Genomic DNA, 24,847 nt, shown 5'->3' on the forward strand with positions numbered 1-24,847 from the left:
GATGTAGAAAAAAACGGACTTTCTTCTGGCGCAACCCAATTTAGGTTTAAAGCATCTGTGATGCCGTTTATTATACAAAAGGTCGATGTTTAAAACATTAAAATAAAAGGGGATAAAAGACAACGCGTTTCGCGTCCTCACTGGACGCTTCTTCAGGTCTAAAAAGATTAAAATAAAAGGGGATAAAAGACAACGCGTTTCGCGTCCTCACTGGACGCTTCTTCAGGTCTAAAAAGATTAAAATAAAAGGGGATAAAAGACGCTTCTTCAGGTCTAAAAAGATTTTAGACCTGAAGAAGCGTCCAGTGAGGACGCGAAACGCGTTGTCTTTTATCCCCTTTTATTTTAATGTTTTAAACATCGACCTTTTGTATAATAAACGGCATCACAGATGCTTTAAACCTAAATTGGGTTGCGCCAGAAGAAAGTCCGTTTTTTTCTACATCCAACGGTCTGGAGAGAGTGGAATCCCAATCTTCTTCCCCTTGGATCATCTATCTCCCGCATAGCTCTGCTCCTGTCAGGACCCTCCTCTCTGGCAATGTATAAATTATTCTCTGTGGGGATTTGGGGGAGATAAAAATAGGGCTCCTGGTCATAGGTTTACTCAGTTTCGTACTGGGTTTCCTTAGCCCTACCAGAGAAAATCAATTTGGTGGCCCACTCTTCATTATCCCCCAAGGAAATATACTCTAGTAGTCTCCAAATTGTGGTGTTTACTGCAGTACCTCTGGGGTTCAGTAATGGGTTGCGCTAGGGCCCACCGGAGGATCCTCTGGTACTCTGGTGGGCCAGTCCGACACTAGGTTTACTTTAACACCTGCAATCTGTGCTAGCATCAATCATAGGTGTCACTAGTAAGGGGTTTGGAACCGAGACTTAAAACTCAACAAGTCCATTCATCACTAATCCTTACACTTCTCTTATGTCAGATGTCTGTGGACAAGTAGAATTCAAATCAAGCATGTTCCATTTATATCAATGAATATATACATTTTGTGAGTTTTTCCATGGGCTTCAAGTATATCTGGGAAAAAGTTTAGATCATCCTCATGACATTTTCAGCGGGATGCCGCTGTTAGAGATGGAACCTATGGTTGACCAATGGCCGAAAGACACTTGAGAATAAATGAGAACCTTTTCCTCCCAGTGGTAATGCATTATGGGTAACATATTAGATACTCCTAGGCTCATGTATATATAGGTTTCCAAAGGAGTCAAACAGCAAAATAAACTGTATAAAGTAGGTTTGTCCAGGGCCGCCATCAGGTAGGGTTTAGTGTTAATGTGTTCAGGGGGCCCCAAAGAGGAGAAGGGTCCCCAAGTCACAAAAAATCCTCCTCCCTTCCAGGGTGAAGGGAATTCACTGTGCACACATGGCAGGATTATTATTCTGTGGGCCCCAAGGCAAAATTTGCTCCAAACTTTTGTGTGTGACACCATGAGCCAACCAGACACAATGTGGGTAGCTCGCGCCCCGTAGCCTTCTATTGGGCATTTCACATTGCGGAGCACGCAACGCAAATCACAGAACAACTATTCCTGCCTGTGTTGCGCCCAGTTGTTTTCAACCAGCATGCACACACATTCATGTGCATGAGGCCTTACTGTGACCTCCCTCTAATCCAAAACTAGTACTATACAGTAATGAGGGATGAGGCTGTCCCTCTAAAATGATTCATATATATCTATATGTGTCAACCTACCTATAAGGTCACAGAAATAACTTGAATTAACAAAAGTAAAAATAAGGAAAGGCAGACACTGCTTTTCAACCATGCTTCAGCATAATGTAAAAAAATAAATAAATAAATAAATAAATCATGAAACAGGCCTGCACAGAAATGATGGTTCTCCTAAAAAAAATGTGAGCAAAGGGACATGATAAATCGCAGTATGTCAAGATCCTCATATAGGTGCTATGGGCGACCGGCAAGGGCCCACAACTTTCCAATGTCAGATTGCAGCATCTGTCATTGTTTGAGCCAAAATGGACTTAATGGGACATGACCAAGAAAGAATAAAATTGAAAAATTGCTGAAAACAAATCATAAAAAAGAAAGACTGGAATTTTCAAAACTACATGTTAACAAGCCACAAAGCTTTTGTGAGAATGTCCTATCAGATTAAAATCAAGCTTTTTGTCAAGGCACATCAGCTCTATATTCACAAATGAATAAACAAAGCATATCTTGAAAAGAACAATGATTCTACTGTGAAACATGGAGAAGGTTCTGTTGTGTTCTGGGGCTGCTTTGCTGACTCTGGCACAGTGTCTTGGATTTGTGCAAGGTACATTGAAATCTCAAGACTATCAAGGGAGAGAAATGTGCTCCCCAGTGTTAGAAAGCTTGATCTCAGTAACAGGTCATGGTTCTTTCAATAGGATAATGACCCAAACACACAGCTAAAAGCACCCAAAAATGGCTAAGAAGAAAACATTGGACCATCCAGAAGTAGTACTACTCACATTGGACTACTCACTATTACGTGAGCCCGGACCTCAATCCTATTGAGCATCACACCCCAGACAATTGGAGCAGTTTGGCCAAAATACTTACTGAGAGGTGCAGAAGACAGTTACCATCATTTCTGTCCAGGTCTGCTTCACAAGTTTTATTTTTAAAAACAATTCTGTTGAAGCCTGGCTGAATAGTAATGTCTGCCTTCATTTAATTGGAATTACATATTAAATCCTACACTGAGTGTGACAGTGTTTACAGAAGGGAAGTGGGAGCGCGGATTATCTCTTTTTGGATACACATTTGCGCATGTAAGTTCCTCTTTGTTACATTGAAGCTGTTGGCTCAGAAAAAATATCACTAATTAGAGCACAAAGAGTGACAGAGAGTTCCTGAGGATAACAAGTCCTGATCTTATCACTGAGCTAAAGAGTAAGCAAATGTGACAGCCAATATTTACTGACTGTATTTGCTTGAATTTACTTTGTTACCTGAACCTCTTCCATGTGTCAAGTACAGCAAATCTGAGCCGGAGTCTTCTCTATTCCAGCAGCATTCTCAGAGCAATAAAGACACAAGCCCACATAATTCCGGAAGCAATAGAGAATATAACCCCTACCTCCTCACTATTTACTGTCACTATTGGTCGCTTTTGCAAATATTACTGAGTGTTCAGTAATGTTTACAGTATATTCTCGCACATGTAGTCCTTTATTGAAGGGTTTCAGACCTTGGATTCTCCTTCAAATGATGCTATACACACAATAATATTTGCTAAGCCACTAAATTTGGACTGGATGATCTGAGTGTATGGTTACATCCTAACTAGTGATGAGCGGACGCAAACCTCAACGTTTGGATTTGTGTTTGGATTTTGCGGGCTTCTGCTCTCTCCTAGTTCCCTGGCCAGGAGCAGGCTTGCAGCGAGGGGCGTGAATATATTAAAGTCCGCGAAAGTCAAGAGGCATTCGGGTTCCATCTAGTTGTGCCAAATATAAAAAGAGGCCGACTATTCTATGTCAGGTCCCATTTTTGAGTTTTTCGAAAGGCTCCAAGCACTTACAAGAAGTTACTTCATCTTCTAAACTTCCATGGGGGCTGGGATGCCACCATTGGAGTTGGGACCTATGGTTGACCAATGGCCTGAAGACACTTGCTACAGATCCAAATTGTTCTCATAATGCATTATGGGTAACATAGAAAAACCCCAACTCCTTGACTCATGTATATATATGTATATACTCATGTATACATATACTCATGTGGATGTATGTCCATTAATACCACATAGTTTAAAGGAAATCTACCATTTGATTTCATGCATTATTAAGCAAACATACCTTGAGACTGCTATAGCTACATATCTTGTTCAATCCCTAAGCTGAGTGGTTTTGCTGAAATAACAATTATAACCTTCAGTACCTTGGGAAAGCTGGATTGCTTCAGCCTATCATTGATAAACACATAACACAGAGTTTTCGGAGCTGTCCAGACATGACTAATCAACCTGTTGTGCCGCACACCAATGGTTTTGTGTTCAGGTGCTCTGGATAGGGTCCCAATCCCATAAGTAGACAAAATATAGAATCCAGTCACACTGATTTAGATTTTTCCAAAGTGAATGATAATTTATTTAGCAAAAAAAATATAATCGTGACGTTTCAGTCAATCACTGACCTTCATCAGACACAGTTTGCAGAGATAGAGGAAGTTCATGGGGAACTTCAGGGGGAAATGGCGGGTATCCGATCTGTAGTGTTTGAGGACTAATCAACCTGAGCTGGATCACTCATACACAGCAGCTGGGAGATGGTGCAGTGATTGATTACTTCTGCCTCTCAGGCACAACACAGTGATTACATCATTCTCCGGTGCAGTGCATAACTAATGTAAGAGGAAAAGCGCCGAGCCCAGGCACAGGAGCTACAGAGCTTCATTATCATAATTGTATAATTGTTTTTTTCAGCCAAACCTCTCAGCTCAGAGATTAAACAAGATATGTTTCTGCATCAGAGTAACTACAGCATTCTCAAGGTATGTTTGCTTCATAATACATGGAAGCAAATGGTATATTCTCTTTAAAGGGATTTGGGTTTATAAAAATAATGACACTTTTAAAGAAAACATCAAAGACTGTGAGTTCTTTATTGGTGGAATTATTAGACAGTCTTTGTTCTTTCATCCAACAGACAAAGCAATATTTTCTTCTTTCTACTCTTGTCTTGAACAGAGGCGCACATTTTATTTCGGGATGACTGTAATTCATCTTCAGTAGTATTATTATGAAGTTTTATCTGAATAAAAAAAGGAAACGGTCAGTAGAGGAAGGAAGGAATTTGGGATCAACGTAACATAATTGTTAGGCCGCATGCACTAGATTCCGTGAAACTCTGTGGCTAGCTTGTGCCCCCATACCCTTCAATCGGGCAGCAAGGTCCTATTCTTCCGTATGTTTTGGCCAGTTGCATGAGGCCTTACAGTGACCGCATAAGGACTTCTTAAGGACTTTGAGATTCCCTGGTCCTTATATCACAATAGACAAATATATTTGGAACCTATCGAGGCAGTTTGAGACTCTAAAGCACTCACAGGTCTTTATGGACAAGTGGTTCAGTGTCCCGAATTGCCATATTTATGTTGGGCATCACCTCCAGGGACTGTGCAGGTTTTAGGTGGCCCATGGCTACCCAAACCATCCATCATATTTTATACTGTGAAGGGCCTTTAAGGAAACCTACCATCACGGATCTACCTAATAAGGTTTATCTGATGGTAGGTTGCTGCTCCAACCCTTGTCACCATAGTATTTTTGAGTAAACAATTCAGTTCTAAACAGAAGCTACTCCATGCCCCAGTAGCCTCTGCTGATAATTTCCCGTAGACAAAGATAAATTTTTTATCTGGTTAGACTGAATAAATTGCTTATTCAAAAATACTATGGGGATGAGAGACAGCAACCTACCATAGGTAGATCCATGATGGTAGGTTTCTCTCAACCCATAAAATCATCATACATCTGTTCATTATGTATACACATGATGTATACATATGTATACATATACACATACTCAATACACATGTTCACAAGAGCCATTTCAGGATTTTTGAAGGTCCTAAAACCGCAGGTTGGCACATTGAAATCAGGCAGGAGGGAAGCATCCTCCATACTCCAAGAAGCTGATTCTAGTGCCATATGTAGGAAGTGAATTATAGACATGTAGGATCTATAATATTCATACAGCCAAGGGCTCTAATTCTGCCTGGGCTCTGTATATATACACAGCTTCCTCTCTCTCACTGCTCTAGGCTGTTCTCATGGTGTCTGCCATTGTGTCTCTCTTTTCACTGTCTGTCCTCACTGACAGGAACATGAAGAGGAGAAGGAGCAGGATGAGTCATACTGTGCTGCTGCATCTCCTTCTATTCATCAGTGCTCACACATGTAAACAAAGAATCACAGAGAGTCTGCACAAACGTAAGTATCAGGAACATTCAGGGATTATAATAAAAGCACATTGGCAACTTATATATATAAGAAAGGCCAATAAGGTCTCCAATTTCTTATATTATCACAAAACAGCATTGCCAACAAAGGTTAATCAACTCTTGTCAATGGTAAGAAAGGACTTATCAGCAATTCTGAAGGGAAATAATCTTGTACAGGGCTTTCCCTTCACTTCTACAGGAGTTAGAGGAACAGTTGAGCATGCAGACTATTTTTGTATATGATGATTCAATCGGTAATTTGCTTTCTTACCTCATTCAGGAGTTTAATACAATAAGATTCTAAAAATAAAATAAATGTAATATTAAAATTTCATTCTGCATATACTTTGGTTTGACCTAATAATTCTGTGGGCTCTATTGTATGTACAGTAAATACTATAGAGAATATTCTGAAGCTTTGTATAATAATGACACCATACAACTCATAATCCCATGTAATACTCACATCCAGGATATCAACAGTTGAATCACTAAAGTCAATGCCCATCAGCTTGGGTAAAGGTATTCCATTACCTACAACAGCTAAACAGTGACAAAAATATTTTGGTTAACTCGGTCAGGCTCACAGTGTTCACTCACTCATTAATATTTATTCTGGAAATTTACATCTGACTATTTGGGGGCTAGCAATGTGATTATATATATATATATATATATATATATATATATATATATATATATATATATATATTCAACATTATGTCAGCATTAATATACATATATACACTCACCGGCCACTTTATTAGGTACACCTGTCCAACTGCTTGTTAACACTTAATTTCTAATCAGCCAATCACATGGCGGCAACTCAGTGCATTTAGGCATGTAGACATGGTCAAGACAATCTCCTGCAGTTCAAACCGAGCATCAGTATGGGGAAGAAAGGTGATTTGAGTGCCTTTGAATGTGGCATGGTTGTTGGTGCCAGAAGGGCTGGTCTGAGTATTTCAGAAACTGCTGATCTACTGGGATTTTCACGCACAACCATCTCTAGGGTTTACAGAGAATGGTCCGAAAAAGAAAAACATCCAGTGAGCGGCAGTTCTGTGGGCGGAAATGCCTTGTTGATGCCAGAGGTCAGAGGAGAATGGGCAGACTGGTTCGAGCTGATAGAAAGGCAACAGTGACTCATATCGCCACTCGTTACAACCAAGGTAGGCAGAAGAGCATCTCTGAACGCACAGTACGTCGAACTTTGAGGCATATGGGCTACAGCAGCAGAAGACCACACCGGGTGCCACTCCTTTCAGCTAAGAACAGGAAACTGAGGCTACAATTTGCACAAGCTCATCGAAATTGGACAGTAGAAGATTGGAAAAACGTTGCCTGGTCTGATGAGTCTCGATTTCTGCTGCGACATTCAGATGGTAGGGTCAGAATTTGGCGTCAACAACGTGAAAGCACGGATCCATCCTGCCTTGTATCAACGGTTCAGGCTGGTGGTGGTGGTGTCATGGTGTGGGGAATATTTTCTTGGCACTCTTTGGGCCCCTTGGTACCAATTGAGCATCGTTGCAACGCCACAGCCTACCTGAGTATTATTGCTGACCATGTCCATCCCTTTATGACCACAATGTACCCTGTAACATCTGATGGCTACTTTCAGCAGGATAATGCGCCATGTCATAAAGCTGGAATCATCTCAGACTGGTTTCTTGAACATGACAATGAGGTCACTGTACTCAAATGGCCTCCACAGTCACCAGATCTCAATCCAATAGAGCATCTTTGGGATGTGGTGGAACAGGAGATTCGCATCATGGATGTGCAGCCGACAAATCTGCGGCAACTGTGTGATGCCATCATGTCAATATGGACCAAAATCTCTGAGGAATGCTTCCAGCACCTTGTTGAATCTATGCCACGAAGAATTGAGGAAGTTCTGAAGGCAAAAGGGGGTCCAACCCGTTACTAGCATGGTGTACCTAATAAAGTGGCCGGTGAGTGTATATACCATATATACGTGAGTATAAGCCGAGTTTTTCAGCACAATTTATGTGCTAAAAAACCACAATCGGCTTATACTCGAGTATAAGAAAATAACGTTAGTACTCACCATCATGCACTTACTCCCAGCATCCTCCTCTACTCGCAGCATGCCTTCAGGTCCCCAGCCATCAGCACTCTGCTGCACATTACGTAAATGGGGCACTCTGCTGGACGTTATAGAAATGGGGCAGTCTGCTGGACATTATATTAATTGGGGCACTCTGCTGGATATTATAGTAATGGGTGCACTCTGCTGGGCAGTGTGAGCTGGACAACATAATGATGGGGGCACTCTGCTAGACATATTATATTATTATTATATTAATGGGGCATTTTGCTGGACATTATAATAATGAGGGCACTCTTTTTTTTTTCATAGTGTATAAGGCTGGAAAAAGACGTAAGTCTATCAAGTCCAACCTTTAAGAATTAAATAAATGTTTTATCCCCATAACCCGTGATATTTCTGCTCTCCAGAAAGGCATCCAGGCCTCTCTTGAACATGTACATAGAGTCCGCCATAACAACCTCCTGCGGCAGAGAGTTCCATAGTCTCACTGCTCTTACAGTAAAGAACCTTTGTCTATGGTGATGGTAGAATCGCCTCTCCTCTAGGCGTAGAGGATGCCCCCTTGTCCTGGTCACAGGCCGAGGTATAAAAAGATCTTTGGAGAGATCCTTGTACTGTCCGTTCAGGTATTTGTACATTGTAACGAGGTCTCCCCTCAGTCGTCTTTTTTCTAAACTGAATAATCCCAAATTTTGTAATCTGTCATTGTATTCTAATCCCCCCATTCCCCTAATAATCCTGGTTGCTCTCCTCTGCACCCGTTCCAGCTCTACTATATCCTTTTTATACACTGGTGCCCAAAACTGTACACAATATTCCATGTGTGGTCTGACCAGGGATTTGTATAAGTGCAAAACTATGTCTTTATCATGAGAATCTATTCCTCTCTTGATACATCCCATAATTTTACTCTGCTGGATATCACTTAAATGGGGGCACTCTGCTGGACATATCAATTGGGCACTCTGCTGGACATTATATTAATGGGGCACTCTCTTGGACATTATATTAATGGGGCACTCTGTTGGACATTATATTAATGGGGCACTCTGTTGGACATTATATTAATGGGGCACTCTGCTGGACATTATATTAATAGGGAACTCTACTGGACATTGTATTAATTGGAGGGGCTTCTGTGGAAATTTCATTCATGAGGGGAGACTGCTGGACATTTTACTGCTGAGGGGAGACTACTGGACATTTTATTAGCAAGAAGTGGCTGCATTTCCCACCCTAGGCTCATACTTGAGTCAATACCTTTTCCCAGTTTTTTGTGGTAAAATTAGGTGCCTCAGTTCATACTCGATTCGGCGTATACGCATACATGGTATAAATATATATACATAAATATATAATGTACATATATATATATATTGTTCGCTATCTGGGCTGAGCTGGGTTTAGATGGATCTAGCAGCAACCTGTTAACAATATGAATGGATCAAGTAGTAAATCAAGACAAAACAGTGTGAAATCTGTCTACCATTGTCTTCGATGTAAGATATATTTTGATGCCATATCCATATTGATAAGGTTATACCACGATGTTTTGCTATTTGTTATTTTCATAAATATTAAAAATCAAAGCAGACCTATAGGGCAATGCCAATATATGGACCCTAACATATCAATGGTGACGGTCACACCCAGCCCTGCTGCTTGAGGAAGCACACATAAATACTGCTATATAGGAAGACTGTGTAGAAGAAGATATATTTGGCATGTGGCATGTTTATCATATAACAAGTCAATGTAAGAATTATTACAGGTTATAAATTTAATCCTTACTGTTTATTGATGGCAGGAAGGCAAGGTTGAATGTGTTACCAACCAATCCCTCTACTACAGAAGCCTGGAAGGGAAATGTAAGTCTATAACATCTAATCTCCGAAAGGTGAACATATCCAGTGAGTTTTAAAAATAAAAATTCTAGCCAGACTAAGAGACAGAGACCTAAGAGACAGTGAGAGTCCTGATTAACCCACACACAGTGATTGACAATGAGAGTCCTGATTACTCCGCCCACACACAATGATTGACAGTGAGAGTCCTGATTACCCCGCCCACACACAGTGATTGACAGTGAGAGTCCTGATTACTCCTCCCACACACAGTGATTGACAGTGAGAGTCCTGATTACTCCACACACAGTAATTGATATTGAGAGTCCTGATTATTCTTCCCACACACAGTGATTGACAGTGAGAGTCCTGATTACTCCACCCACACTCAGTGATTGACAGTGAGAGCCCTGATTACTCCGCCTACACACAGTGATTGACAGTGAGAGTCCTGATTACTCCTCCCACATACAGTGATTGACAGTGAGAGCCCTGATTATTCCTCCCACACACACAGTGATTGACAGTGAGAGTCCTGATTACTCCTCCCACACACACAGTGATTGACAGTGAGAGTCCTGATTACCCCGCCCACACACAGTGATTGACAGTGAGAGTCCTGATTACTCCACACACAGTGATTGATATTGAGAGTCCTGATTATTCTTCCCACACACAGTGATTGACAGTGAGAGTCCTGATTACTCCACCCACACGCAGTGATTGACAGTGAGAGCCCTGATTACTCCGCCCACACACAGTGATTGACAGTGAGAGTCCTGATTACTCCACACACAGTGATTGATATTGAGAGTCCTGATTATTCTTCCCACACACAGTGATTGACAGTGAGAGTCCTGATTACTCCGCCCACACTCAGTGCTTGACAGTGAGAGCCCTGATTACTCCGCCTACACACAGTGATTGACAGTGAGAGCCCTGATTATTCCTCCCACACACACAGTGATTGACAGTGAGAGTCCTGATTACTCCTCCCACACACACAGTGATTGACAGTGAGAGTCCTGATTACTCCGCCCACACACAGTGATTGACAGTGAGAGTCCTGATTACTCCACCCACACACAGTGATTGACAGTGAGAGTCCTGATTACTATACCCACACACACAGTGATTGACAGTGAGAGTCCTGATTACTCCTCCCACACACACAGTGATTTGCAGTGAGAGTCCTGATTACTCCTCTCACACACAGTGATTGTTACCTAGTTTAAAACAATACTTACATCAAATTTTCCAATTGAAGTTGAGAGTAAAGAAACATGTGTACTAGAACAAAAGAGAGAAACGTCAACTGATAGGAGTAATACGAGATAGGATTCATATACTTTGAAATTTGGGATTTACATCTTTTCTGTTGTCCATACACATTATCATGAGATGTGATATAGTGACCATAGTGCCATCCCTTATCCTTGCACTTGCACTGTATAATCTGTGATCAGGACTAGGTATATGCTACATCTGCATTAGCTTGCCCTGACACCTAGTGGTTGTGTGTAAAATGTTTTGATTTTCTATAGTGATTATTCTTTTAATCAAGAGATGATATTGCTACAGTATCTAGAAGGTGATATATCTGTTTATCATCAATTTATCACCAAAAACAGATTAGATTCCATCACAGAAAAAAAAAATTGTGGCCTGTGAAACACACACGTTCTTAAGGTATATTATAAATGTCAGTATGAAAGTGAGAGCCAACCTATTGGACCAACTTTAACTTTTTAGCAAAGTTTTGACCCTTTTTTTTCTGAGAGCAGAAAGAAATATTCTCAACCACCCAGGGTCGGCTCCAGGTTTCAGTAGGCCCCTGAGCGTCATTCGGCCCTTTTGCAGTGAACTCATGTGGCAGCATTAAAATTTCAGAAACTAAAACAGTCTCTTGTTCCCTAAAATATTCCCTAGTTTATGGTACCAAACCAGCCCCCTCATGGTTATTTTATATAAAGCCCCCTCATGGTTATTTTATATAAAGTCCCCCCCTATGTATTCATTAGAAACAGCTCCCTCACCCCCATGGATTCCTTATGTACAGCCATATGTGGGCCCCTGCACTTGTCTAGGTATCCCCAGTGCTGGCGCCGACCTTGCCACCACCTGTAGATGCGGCAGGAGGGTACTATAATGTGTAATTATTGCACAAACTATTACTCCTTGCCTAACATCAGATATTCAGAGTCCCACATCCAGTTTGAGAATGTTGTCAAGTTTGATACAGAAAATACATAGCCAGAGTAGCCATGCCAATATCATTCCATGTATTTCACCCCTTCTCCTGATTGTTGAACTGAATACCGATCTGTCTGTATCACCTCAATTCTTCCGCCCCCACTGGCAAGAGGAAATGCCGCCTGAGTAAAAGTCTTTAGCTTACGTCATGGACAGTGCAGGGATGCTGGCTACTGATCTCAAACTGATCACCTATTCTATAGGGGATGTCCAGACAGACAGGTTTTCCCCTATCCACAGGATATTATCTGTTTCTCATGATTAAACAAGATGTACATTATCCCATCATATCTTTATTTATTACCTGTCCACAGACATGGAAATCTTCAGCTTATCTCCAACTACAGAAAACTGAGCTCCAAGATTTGCATCCTAGAATGAGATATGTTCAGTCGTCGAATGAGAAAAAGAGCTTACAAAATGTATGAAGAGTATGAAGTAAAGCGCAGGTAAACATTTCTGACGGTCTCTTAATTCTGGAAAGGAGTAAAGTAATAGTAAATACGTCTACACCATTGATGGACTGTGGATTGGTATGAGCTTAAGTTGTCACAGGAACCTAGAAAAGAAAGCATACTTATCCTGCTCCAGTTCCTAGGTGGCTCAGGTCTGGTTTTCAACACTGTGGGGCTTATTTACTAAGGGTCGCGGATCGCACTTTCGTCGGACTGTTCACCAGTTTTGGGATTTGCACAGCTTTGACAGGTATTTAACAGGGGTTTTCGCTGGGATTGTGTCGCACGTGATCAGATTTTGGCACAGCTGCACTGGCTTTCATGCCACAGAAATCAGGGGGCGGCCATCTGATCTGACTGCTTGGCGTGGGATTAAAGATTCAAATTTTGTTGCAAAACAATGCGCTTACATGCACCAGGAAGAAGAACGTGATCTGCGGCGGACCTGAGCGGGGAAGCGACACATGGAGGATATCAGGTGCACGATCTTAGTGAATCGCGGCAGAGTGCATGATCATTGGCAATACACTTTTTGTGAACTCCAAGGAATGGGTAAGTAAATGTGCCCCAGTGTCTGGCTAATGTCCTTGGAGGAAGTTTCAGGACCCACTTCACCAAATGTCTGGCCTCCTTGGACCACTGTTGTCACTTCATCTGACCACAGGACATCACTTCCTTTGTAGTCCTGTAGTCTAAGGAGGGAAATAAGAGAGTTCTCTAGGCAAACACATTGAAACAGCACAGTCTACAGTTGGGAATCCGTGGACAGAAGAAAAAACAGTCCACTTACCCAATTCTTAATTGACATATCATCAGTACCATCTATTGTTCCAAGAATCTGGTTCTATACAATTTTATTCATATACATGTCCCTGCCATGTCATTATAGTATTAGTGGTTCTGGGGGATGGTGTCTTCATATGTCTGTAAAATACCATATGATAGGAGTCATGTGAATTGATCATGGGACACGGAAATCTGCTGTCCATGGTAGTTCCGTCTATGTTAGATGGAATAGATATGCTATGGGGATATGGATGTTAGATTTTTGGGATTACCCAAAAAGTTTCAGATTACTTCTTCCTTTTTCCTTCCCCATTGGGTAAGTTTTACTATTTGTATTTGTTTGTGTGAGGCATTCCGAATAAGATCAAGATTAAGACGCTATAACATTAAAACATGTCGATCTTTCTTGTTTTATCCATCTGTGAAGCACCCGGATTCCTGTGGATGTTCCCTGACTACTTCAAGTCTGATTTGTTTGTTACAGTTGGGAGTCTGTTCCTTTTGGAACAGATAGACTGGTTTCCTGTTAATCCTACATTACGTCATTAGGCTTTTTGAAATTCATGCTTGAATTCAGCTGCTTTACAGGGTAGCAAAAAGAGGCGTGGTTTTTCTTGTCCCATTCTGGAACATGGATTTGGATATTTCCCAGAATCCCGAAGTACAGAATCAATGGCTATTTGTCTCCACACACCTACAAGGCAGCCTTAATTGGCAAATTCTCTTGCCAACTAGAAGAACTCTTATTAAGTAGATTTACTTACCCGGTCCTGTCGCGATCCAGCCGCGCGTTCTCTGTGGAGGATTCGGGTCTTCCGGCGATTCACTAAGGTAGTGCGCCCGATGTCCACCAGGTGTCGCTGCTGCGCTGAAGTCCATCGGATTTCACTGGAGTTCACCAAGCTACCCTGGGTGCAGGTAAGCGTGTGCCAAGCGACACTTTTTTAAAAAAAAATTTTTTTAAAATTTTAAATTTAAAATTTTTTTAAACGGAGGTTTTTCCGAATCCGTCGGTTTTTCTTACAGCCATGCCCCACGATTTCGTGCATGCCGGTGCTGATGCGCCACAATCCGATCGAATGCGCCAAAAACCTGGAGCAATTCAGGGAAAATCGGCGTAAAACGGTAAAATTCGGGTAACCCGACGGAAAGACGCGATTCGGGCCCTTAGTAAATGACCCCCATTGTGTACATATATGGAGATATATATTTTTCCATTACATTTTTATCACCCATTTTGACTAAAATTAAAAATGCAAAAAACCTCCACCTCACAAATTGATTATTGTATTGGAATCTCTTCATGGACAACATCATATGCACTGTATTAGGTTGAGCGCCACACACATGAAAGGAAAAACTTATATTTGATGGGCCAGTAGATGGTAGGAGGACATTGGTGTGGGAGAAATGGGCAACTATTGTCTCAAAGAGTTCTAATAAAAGTTTTACTTACAACACCAAGGACACAGAGTGAGGTGTGTGAGGAGTCTGGATTGACAGTTAGGACTTCCGTTTTGACAAATAATGTCACAACACCCTTTTTGTTTTGCAGTTTCACAACTGGAGGACGAGGAACAGAAATCTTCATCAGTAATGGTCTTTCATCTTTAAACATGGTTGTCACCTTAATTGAAAAGAAAAAGACGTGACAAATGCAAATCATGTCTGATAGTCACGTTATTAACTTCTGCTAGACCTACAAGAAGGTATTTATAAGTTCTTTTCTTACCTTGGGAATTACTCCACCCAGAACAGTTGTGGTAAGTGGTGGGATTCCAGGAACCTGTAGATTTCAATGATTCAGATTATTAGTGCAAATCATAGAATTATCTAATTTTAAGATTATTCTATTACTGGCAACTCATTAATAGGAACATTGCTAAAAATTATCCTGCAGCTGGATGTTCTCTGTTGGAGAACACGGTGTCCATCTTATTTTAAGTATTTCTATCATAGTGGGATTGGACATAGAGTATTACAGTACAATAGAGGTTAGAAGTCACTGCCCCATTATAAACTAATATACTGACGGCATACATAGTAAGTTTGAGTATTACAAAGATGTAGCTTGGCTTTCTTTCACCTGGGACAGTTCAATGGTTTTATGCGGCCTCTAAGCAAACATATAAAAGTGGCTAGTTGGACTCCTTTGAACAATTAGAATTGGGGAAGATGCCCCACTTGCCTTTCTGCATCCAACTACAACCCTCCAAATTCCTCTTTTACCAATATAATTAGTTATCATTGGGAAATCATGATAAATACAGTTATTTAAAGTGTCCCTCAAATTATCATCATCTATTATCTTCATCAATTACTAAACATCTAGTATCACCTAGATGGTCAAGGCAGCCAACGGATGCCCAGATAGAATAACACAGAGTGGTAGTTAGGTCTTCTTTCACAAAGGCATACGTTCCCTCTAGTGCCCCTACCCTATGTGTAAATAAATTAATTTTGTATTCCCCCCATCTTCCGACAACGAGTAGGCTTGATTTCCCTACGGCTCTACATCTGAGTCTTCAGACTTTTCAACTTTCTAATAAAACATTTACAACTTAAGTTTGGAGTTATAAGCCTAGGATTTATTTAAGGATTGCTGTTCTGAATGTACTTACATCTCCATTTCCTATCTCAATGTCCATCAGCCCCTCTTTTTGTAATGCGGTTAAAACACATCCCAGGAAATTGGCAGAGAGACCAAGCTGAGATTCAGTAGCTTCCTTCATTGGTGGCAAGACAATATGTTCTTGGTGGCCGAGTGGGTAGTCAATAAGGCCACCACCCAGTTGGCTGACCACTGTCTATGGCAAAAGAAAAGATCATTGTAACCACATACAGTACCTTATATATCAATTTTAATTAAATATACCTTATACAAAGTGAACATAAGTAATTCATTAATTATCCCAAGATAGTAAAAAAAATGGATATTAATATCAATTTGTCATATATGACCTCCGCCTCCTTTAAAAAACAAACAGAACAATGCCTATATTGTGCTTCTGACACTATTTTGTGGATGAGTTATATTACTGGGTCCAAACGTGCGGAAGACTATTTACTAAAAAGCTCTATATAACCTCAAGGTCAGTAGTTATTTTATTAGACATCCTTAAAGAGAAACAATAAGTTTTCTTTTGATGTGTTATCATAGAGTGATTTACAGTGAAAGGTTAAAATTTATGTAGTCATGGAGACTTTAGTATTCATTTTAAGATGTCACGTGTGAGAGGCAGAGGCTGATTATGTATATAGGTAGATCTTCAATCTTTTTTATTATCCTGTATGAGCCCAAAAGGGTGTATCTTTACATCTAAAATCTTTTTAGATTGTAGTCATTGAGATGAAAAAACTATTGATAGTCAGGTAGATGTTAGCCAGAGAGTGTGATGGGAAAATAATTTAGCTGATATGGGTATGGAGTAGATTGATGCCCAATTACTGACTCAGATACCCACAGTGTAAACTTCTGAGATGAATCAAAAGTAGACATAGAGAGGTGTCTAAACAATAATCTCTGTAATACAATAACCACTGTTGCAAAGATCCCTCACTAGAAAAGATACTTTGTTGCAAAAGTGAGTTACTACTGTGGAACAACAGAGCCATCTAGTGACTCAAAAAGGGCACCAACAAAGATACAATATTGCAACTTTGATGTAACAATAGAGCCATCTACTGGCTCATAAAGGGTATAAATAAAGATACTATTTGCAACAGTGAGTTACTGCTATGGAGCAATAAAGACACCCTTTTGGGCTGATAAAGGATAATAAAATCTTGAAATAAATACAAAAATCTCCATGTTGACAACCTTAAACCTGTATATCACTCTACGACAATACATCAAAAGAACACTTATTGTTTCTCTTTAAAGATTTCTAATAAAAGTGAAGTTTTACTATAGAATGACTAATGGGTCTTAGTGAGGTAATATAGACCTTTTTTGTAGATATATTGTGCGTATCACTCCTTTCTTTCCAAAATTATGGCATTTTCTGTTATGAAGCAGCAGTGAAGTGGGCAGAGACTAACCTCTTCTTGTCTTTTCCCTGAATCTGAGTAAATTTGGGATGCCCACAGCTCCCTTGATCCCTTGTGATTTCTCTCATGAATTAATTTAGCAGTAAAGCCAGTTAAAATTCCTACAAGTAAATCCACTGAACACTGCAAAGTCTGTCCATACATGACTATATAGGATCCCTTCAAGACATTATATACAGAAGATGTCCTCTTCCTTCTAGCAGATTAATACAAATTACTGCATTGTTTTCTTGTTTGCAGTTTCTAAATTGTAAAAGCAGACTTCAGAGATCAAGAGGCCTAAAATCATCAGTCTCACTAAAGACACATAAAAGTCACACCTGAGGCCCCAAATAAGAATCTTAGTGTTAAACATCAGAACGTTTACCTGTGATTTTACTTACATTTAAATCTAATTCAATAAATTGCCCCGTAATTATTGGAAGACTTGATACTGTGTACTGAATACTGCCAATTAATCCAAGAGGGACCAGCGCTGCAGAGAAGTAGAAGGGACATAGGTCAGTAGTTAATATTGAAAAATATTTTTTAGTTAATTGAGTTTGGGCACCAACAGTTAAAGAGAACCTGCCATGCAACCACCCACCCAAAATAAATACGTTAATAAAACTATGATTAAAAAGCATTGCCCTTATCCCTAAATGTTAAAAAATCAGTTCATAAACTTATATGCAACTCATTTGATGTGAGTCCATCACACTGTGAGTCCTGCATAGTAAATTTTACTTGCAATGCCTTCAAAAATTTAAAAATATTTCATACCTTTAAATGTTGGAGAGGGTGTGGGATTACAGCTGATATTTATCATGTTTTGTGGTTTTGCCCCTGAATAAAAGAGCTCTGGGACAGTATTTTTTACTAATGTGTCTAAAATATCTGGTATTTTAGATTAGAATAGAATACAATTCCCTATTTGAGGATTCCTTCATTGAAACAGTAGTAATATTGCTGATTGGCTTATTATACAGGAATAAAAATATTAGTACACATATTCATAATAACTTACAGTTTACAGTGAGAAGGAGGCCATTGGTTAAGTCTAGCACAATGTTCACCACTGGACACAACTGGGGGGAAACAGTGAGAAGATATTTAGGTAAATGAGTCGACATCTTTTTAGAAGATCATCTATATATGATGAAGAAAGTTCACATAGAGCTTGTCCATATTTCTACTCTTCTTCCACAACCCATGCTATAGATAAGAGACGAGAGACCCAATGTTCACATTACGGGTTGGGCCGTGTCACCCAGACACATTGCTGGATTTGTAAATTGACACCCCTAACAACTAGCCATATTTACTATTGGCCACCACCTGACCAATCATAGCCATGGCTAGTTGCTAGGGGTGTAATTTTGCTGCACTGACTGTGTGCCCGGCAATCCGGCAATGTTTCCAATTCCGTTTATGTAGCAAAATCTGAACAGAAACATCTGATCATTTCAACTCTATTTATGACCCAACAGAAGTAACAGTATTTGCCCCAGAAGAAGGGAGCACATAAGAGGTAAATACCAGCCCATACCTGGTGTAAAGTTTAGACTGTGAAGTATCGAGCAACTGAAATGCTCCAAAATCATTAAGCTGCATGATTCTCTTCATAATCTTGGAGCCTCTGGTGCCAGAGGGCAATCGATGAAGGCCAATGTATCAAACTTGTCATGATAAATTGTACCCATTGGACCTATAATGTCCTTGATTAGAACTTACCACTCCTGGCAAAATATTTCGAAGAAGGTTGGTAAGCAACCCATCCAGGATTCCAGATAATAATCTGTTGTGAAGAATAGATTATTTCTTAGTTTTTATAACATTATAAACTCAAATGTTTAGAAGCACGCTGTGTCCCTCACCCTCTTAGAAGCCTGATGTTTATCCCACCAAGTAGAGCTTGGCAATCTTCAATCACCAAACGTGGGACTCCTGATGACTCCTGGGTCAGTCTTGTCCTTGCTGTTATGTTTACTTCCACCAAGATATCTAGAAATCCTAGAAGACTTAAATTTTCACATTGAGTCGGGATTCATTATCCTGAATAGTTTTTAATTCACACTTTCCTTATATTTATCCAAAAATCTCTTTCTTTTGCAGTTTTTGAAGTGGTTGTCCATTGCAAACTTGCAGCAAAGTGTGTAAATTATTACTTCCCTGTAGTTCCTCAAATTTGCTGTTAACGGGTACTGCTCCACCCGTGTCTATGCTGTGGAATTGCTGACCATTTGTAGGTAGAACCAATCACTGACCTCAGTGGTGACCTTCACACAGGGTGCACGTCATTGGTGAGACTTACAGTCAACCATTTCTAGGAATTGTTTCATTATCGTACAGTACTCCTGTTTTTCATTTACCATACCTTTAGGACTCTAAGGCGCACTAGATTACAAGGTGCACTATCAATAAATGTCTGCTAAAACCTCTAGGTTCATATATAAGGCGCACCGCATTATAAGGATGAATGACCAGCAGGTGGCAGACCTGTGCACAGTTCAAGGCAGCTGTAGTCTGTAAGTGCGGTTCATATATAAGGCGCACTGGACTATAAGGTGCACCTTTGATTTCTGAGAAAATCAAAGGATTTTTTTGTGTGCCTTATAGTCCAAAAAATATGGTAGGTTTATTCACACAGACAGACTCAATGAAGGCTTTGCGTTAATGGAAGTCCCATTATACACAGCTAAAGTAAATAGTTTCTTCATTGCGCATCATTGTTGCATAGTGAATTTTGATACAATGGACTGATGTAGATTGTTTTGGCTGGAAAACTGCTGAATGTGAAAATGTCCTTATTATCACACAGTTATTGCAGGTAAATAGGTTCACTTACCTATTGCCATTAATTGCCACTTTTGTGTAGAGATTAAGATGGACCCCAATACCAGGCAAAAGATGCAAAGACACTTGGGGAAGTGTAAGGTCTATAATTCGTAATCTGAAAGAAATAATACAACAGCTCTTGTATGTAGTCCCAAAACTATGGATCAGAAACAGTATATTATATTTAGAACTCGTTTGTATGTTATTTTTATTGTGGAAACTCAATTACATCAATTCTATGAGATGTTGATTCTTATTGTTAAGATACATTTAAACAATATAATCTTACCAGTTATGTTTCATGTTCAAAAATTATGCAAAACAGCAAAACATTTGGTTCCACATTTAACACAACGTGTTCACCTGAACACAGACATATAGGGTGATATTTATCATACGCTGGCGCTCGAGTGCCAGCGTATGATCGCCCCGCCGCTGCGAATTTGCAGCCCGATACATCAAGAGGCTTCTGCCTCTGCCTCTTGATGTATCGGGCTGCCAGTTGCGCAGCGTTTATCCTATGCCAGACAGGGCCTATGAAAAGTCGCCGGCCGCGCCCCCCCCCCCTTCACGCCCCACTGGCGTGAAGGTGGCGGATTGGGGAAAATAATCGCAAAAGCTAGCAATAAGCTAGCATTTGCGATTATTTTAGGGCCTCTGCGCCACTGGCGGTGTGCAGAGGTCCTGATAAATATGCCCCATAAGCTGTGATTTAGTCGCAATTCCATTCCGGGAATTTCAACATCTTCCCTCTCTATGCCAGTTAGGAGGGAAGAGGGTGGTGTATGGGCTGTTGCTACCTATAGGTCATACCTGGCTTACAAGAGCTCCGGTGGTGCAACGCATTGCTGCCAGCCGCCAGGATTTGGGGGGGTAAAGGTAGCATTATACTCTGGTGCATTAAGCGCCAGCCTATGATAAATGTGCCCTTTGGTTTATATAAATATCATGCTTCTAGGATTTTTTATTTGTCACATATTAAAAGAGTTAGCCATCTTTAGGAAATTTTAACAGAGCAAGTGGGTGACCCTAATAGATTTACTCTTAAACGTTGCTGGAAGCCACTGGGAGTGGAAGAAAATTCACGACTTCCTGCAATGTCCCATGCAATGCTGGTTTCCGTTATAAGGGTTTCCTGATGCCTTCCAGCAGACGGAGGGGCTGTGCACTCATTACTGTCTTTGTGGAAACAACAGGAAACAGGACCTAGCAAAAATCCCTGCACTGCTGCCTGGTGGAACAATGTGACCCACCAGTCTTGGAGACTCATAGTGGATTCAAGAAAGGTCTAACAGGAAAAGTAAAAATGGATGACCCTAACTTACTCAGTTAAACTTTTCTAAAGTTGGTCATCTCCTTTAACTTAGAGAACAGATAAATATTGATGGCACTGGATGGATATATTTTCCCATCTGGAGAAGAGGTCATTTTCAAAATAAAATTAAAAAAAATATCCCAAAGACATCTTTGTTTGTTTTTAACAATTTTTTACCTACAATTGAGTCTCATTGCAACACAATATGAGTTGTTTGACTCTTACCCGGTTATACCCTGTACTGTTCCCAAAAGTCCTCCATTTCCAAGTATTCCAAGAAGTCCTCCTCCTCCAAGCAATCCACCAAGCAAACCACCATTTCCTAGGATGCCACCATTAATGTGAGGATCATTTGGATTGCCTCCACCTCCCCCACCACCACCGAGAAGGCCTCCAAGTAGTCCACCACCACCGCCACCTCCAAGAAGACCACCAAGCAGGCCGCCGCCACCTCCACCTCCTCCACCACCTCCACCAAGGACTCCACCAAGAAGGCCACCTCCACCACCCTGTCCTCCTCCAAGTACACCACCTAAAAGGCCACCACCATTTCCACCACCCAGGACACCACCCAAGAGGCCTCCACCTCCTCCACCCCCACCACCAAGGAGTCCACCAACCAAACCCCCAACAAGGTCACCACCACCACTACCCATGGCAGGCATGTTCATATTGTTCTGTGAATTTTTTCCTCTCATTTCGCCGGAAACAGCTGTAAATAAAACATAAACATATTTTATTTAGCATCCTACCTCTTACTGCATAGCAAAATAGTGATTTGAATCAAAAGTCAGTACATTGATAACAACTTTATAACATTGTACTGTACATACAGTCCAACCTGAAGGAATCATGTCATAGAGCAGGAAGAGTTTAAAGAAAATCTGTGATCTCATTTATACTTTATTAAGCCATGTCACTTATGGAATTCTATCCTTTTCCTCAAAATGATTATTTAAAAATATGCTAATGATATGCAGATGCTCATAATTAGAGCTTGTATTGAATTCATTGAACACGTCCGCTCATTCTATGCTTAAGAGTCCTGTAGGCGGCCTTTTGTATTATTATTACTTCGGTGGCCCATCTGCTGGACTCTAAAGCATAGAATGAGTAGATATTAACATGACCACATGTTATATTGGACAATAATTTAGCGAGCAATGGCCTCTGGTATTTCAAAATTTTTAAGAACTGTATTGCAATAGACAGCGTTGGAGTGTCTAATCTGAGGACCAGCTATGTTTTTAGTGGGTCCAGTTTTAAAGAAATAGGCCGCTAATAGAACAAAACTAAGAGCATGAGTCCTGATGTTAAAGATGGTAAATATGGACCAGTCTGATGGCCCTGCCCATTTTATTCTATTACTGCTATTGTTGTAAGGAATCTTTTTGTGTAATTTCATACTCCAATAAAGGAACTATAAGTGCCCCCAATAAAATATTTAAGCTCTCACCATTATTTAATGCTCCTTTTGACACTCGAAGCTTGGCCCCACTGTTTCCTCTTGCGGTACCACTAAGACTATGAATAAGCAATATACATACTAAGCTGACACGCCACCGTCTGAACATCTTTGGATCAATTAATCTGTTAAAATAGATATTACAGATGTTATAGATTATAATATACTATATATATATATTACATATATGTCTATATATCAGTCTCCACTGCCCAAAGACATCTACCATCAAGGTCAAGGGACACTTACTCATAGATCCGGGCACCATCACTGTGATAATCTTCTTATATTTGTTATCTCTCCACTCTGACTCCAATTAGTATTCATTCTAATTTGGTAATGTAACCCAATACTTGCTGATATCATTTCATACTGTACTATGTACTAAACAATTGATTGTATTATATTCTTGCTCCAAACTATACAATTTGTTTTTTGGTGTGACTACTACATGTACTAACATTTTGGACCTATATGGTTACATTATCTTATGTATACATATTGATTACATTCTGAGAGTGGATTTTGAACTATTGTGTCCAGCCTCGCTGGCCTTTTAAGTGTTTTTAAATTTAATAGTACCTAATAAAAAACTTTGCTGTCCTGTATACACATTTATCTTTTTCTTCTTTTACGTTATATACAATTTTTGATGGGTAGACTAAATACTATATCCAATTAGTCCTAATTTTCCATTAAAAAGTGATCAAAAAGTATCATTTACCCCAACATGATACCGATAAAAAGTAGAGCTAGTCCCCCAAAAAATAAGCTCTAGAACAGGTCTGAAAAAAAAAATGTTCTGCCCATTGTTATATGGCAAAAAGAGGACGCGTGTGAAAAGAGCTCCGATCCGGCCCAACCTATGGGACTGAATGCCAGCTATTAATGGTGAGATCTGGCCACCTTAGGTCCACTAAAAACCAGCAAGAGGGCTCTGCACCGGTTACCCCGATTTACAAAAAATTTTTCAGCCCTTGCAGAAGCGCTCACCCTCCTCGGCAGTGCTTCCCGGCAGCTCAGAGCTGGGCCGCCGCCATCTTGCCGCGCGGCATGAGACACGGCTGTGCCTGTGCCCCGCTCGCCTGCATTGGATTCCGACGAATCGAAGACCACCGCTCCCAGAGTGAACGCTCTGCACATCAGACCTTGCAGTCTGTGCCCTCCCAGATTGAATCGCTACAACCCCCAATAGTAGCAGACTCCCAGGCAGTGATCTCACCGGTCAGCTTTCCAAGACCCCAAGGCCCACCTGCTGAAGCCGAGCAAATGGCGCCTCCACAGAAGGTTAGAGACTCACAGCAAAGCGCCCCACAAGTGAACACTTCACCTAAACCCTCTAAGAAAGGGGCACACTCTGCTACCACGCGCAGCCCACCATCTAAGAGGACTCTCTTTAGCTCTACTGCTCCTCCATCTCCTGCCATGTCTAGTGATGCAGCTTCTAACACACAGAGCCCTACTATTACTCCTAAGCAGGGTACTAATATCTTACCATCAGATATAGCTGCCACTGCTGACGGTGCATCCCTTCACTCTGATTTGCCCCCACCCGAGGTTTCGACTCATACTTTCAAGGGACACCTGGAGCTTCAGGCCCTACTGGTCCTCTTGCTCTCCAAAAGGGAGAAGGATGTGCTGTCTGCTGACCTGAAAGGGGCATTGCGTCATGATCTCCAGCAAGTCCAGGATGAGATTTCTGAGTTACAAGATAGGGATGATGATTTGCAAACATTTAAGGCTGATGGAAAACAGAAATAGGCGCAACAACATATGCATCAGGGGCTTGCCTGAGGCTACAAGCTAACGGGAATATTCAACACTTTACTTAATC

At 40.7% G+C, this 24,847-nt stretch overlaps 1 protein-coding gene across 1 annotated transcript; it reads right to left on the reverse strand.

The window, feature by feature from the left end:
• Nucleotides 1–4,652: 4,652 nt before the first annotated feature.
• Nucleotides 4,653–23,122, reverse strand: LOC140066148 (BPI fold-containing family B member 4-like). The gene is made up of 16 exons (XM_072113688.1): nucleotides 23,005–23,122; nucleotides 21,774–22,260; nucleotides 20,244–20,348; nucleotides 19,273–19,416; nucleotides 19,130–19,193; nucleotides 18,423–18,483; nucleotides 17,800–17,891; nucleotides 15,988–16,173; nucleotides 15,099–15,152; nucleotides 14,823–14,993; nucleotides 12,430–12,497; nucleotides 11,120–11,162; nucleotides 9,820–9,883; nucleotides 6,415–6,491; nucleotides 6,220–6,248; nucleotides 4,653–4,756 (listed from the first exon to the last, which is right to left on the reverse strand). Exons 1-15 carry the CDS (start codon nucleotides 23,120–23,122, stop codon nucleotides 6,225–6,227), a joined length of 1,758 nt encoding a protein of 585 aa, XP_071969789.1. The 3' UTR covers nucleotides 4,653–4,756; nucleotides 6,220–6,224.
• Between the last annotated feature and the right edge of the window lie 1,725 nt (nucleotides 23,123–24,847).

The sequence above is a fragment of the Engystomops pustulosus genome, chromosome 6 (assembly GCF_040894005.1).
Source record: "Engystomops pustulosus chromosome 6, aEngPut4.maternal, whole genome shotgun sequence".
Lineage (NCBI taxonomy): Eukaryota > Metazoa > Chordata > Amphibia > Anura > Leptodactylidae > Engystomops > Engystomops pustulosus.

Excerpts from the sequence above, each read along its gene's own strand:
- LOC140066148 (XM_072113688.1), bottom strand. The coding sequence starts at position 23,122 with ATGTTCAGACGGTGGCGTGTCAGCTTAGTATGTATATTGCTTATTCAT. Across the intron at positions 11,163-12,429 it reads ATTTCCATGTCTGTGGACAG|TACACATGTTTCTTTACTCT; the intron begins GTAATAAATAAA and ends CTTTTGTTCTAG. Across the intron at positions 6,249-6,414 it reads CAACTGTTGATATCCTGGAT|AATCTTATTGTATTAAACTC; the intron begins GTGAGTATTACA and ends TTTTATTTTTAG.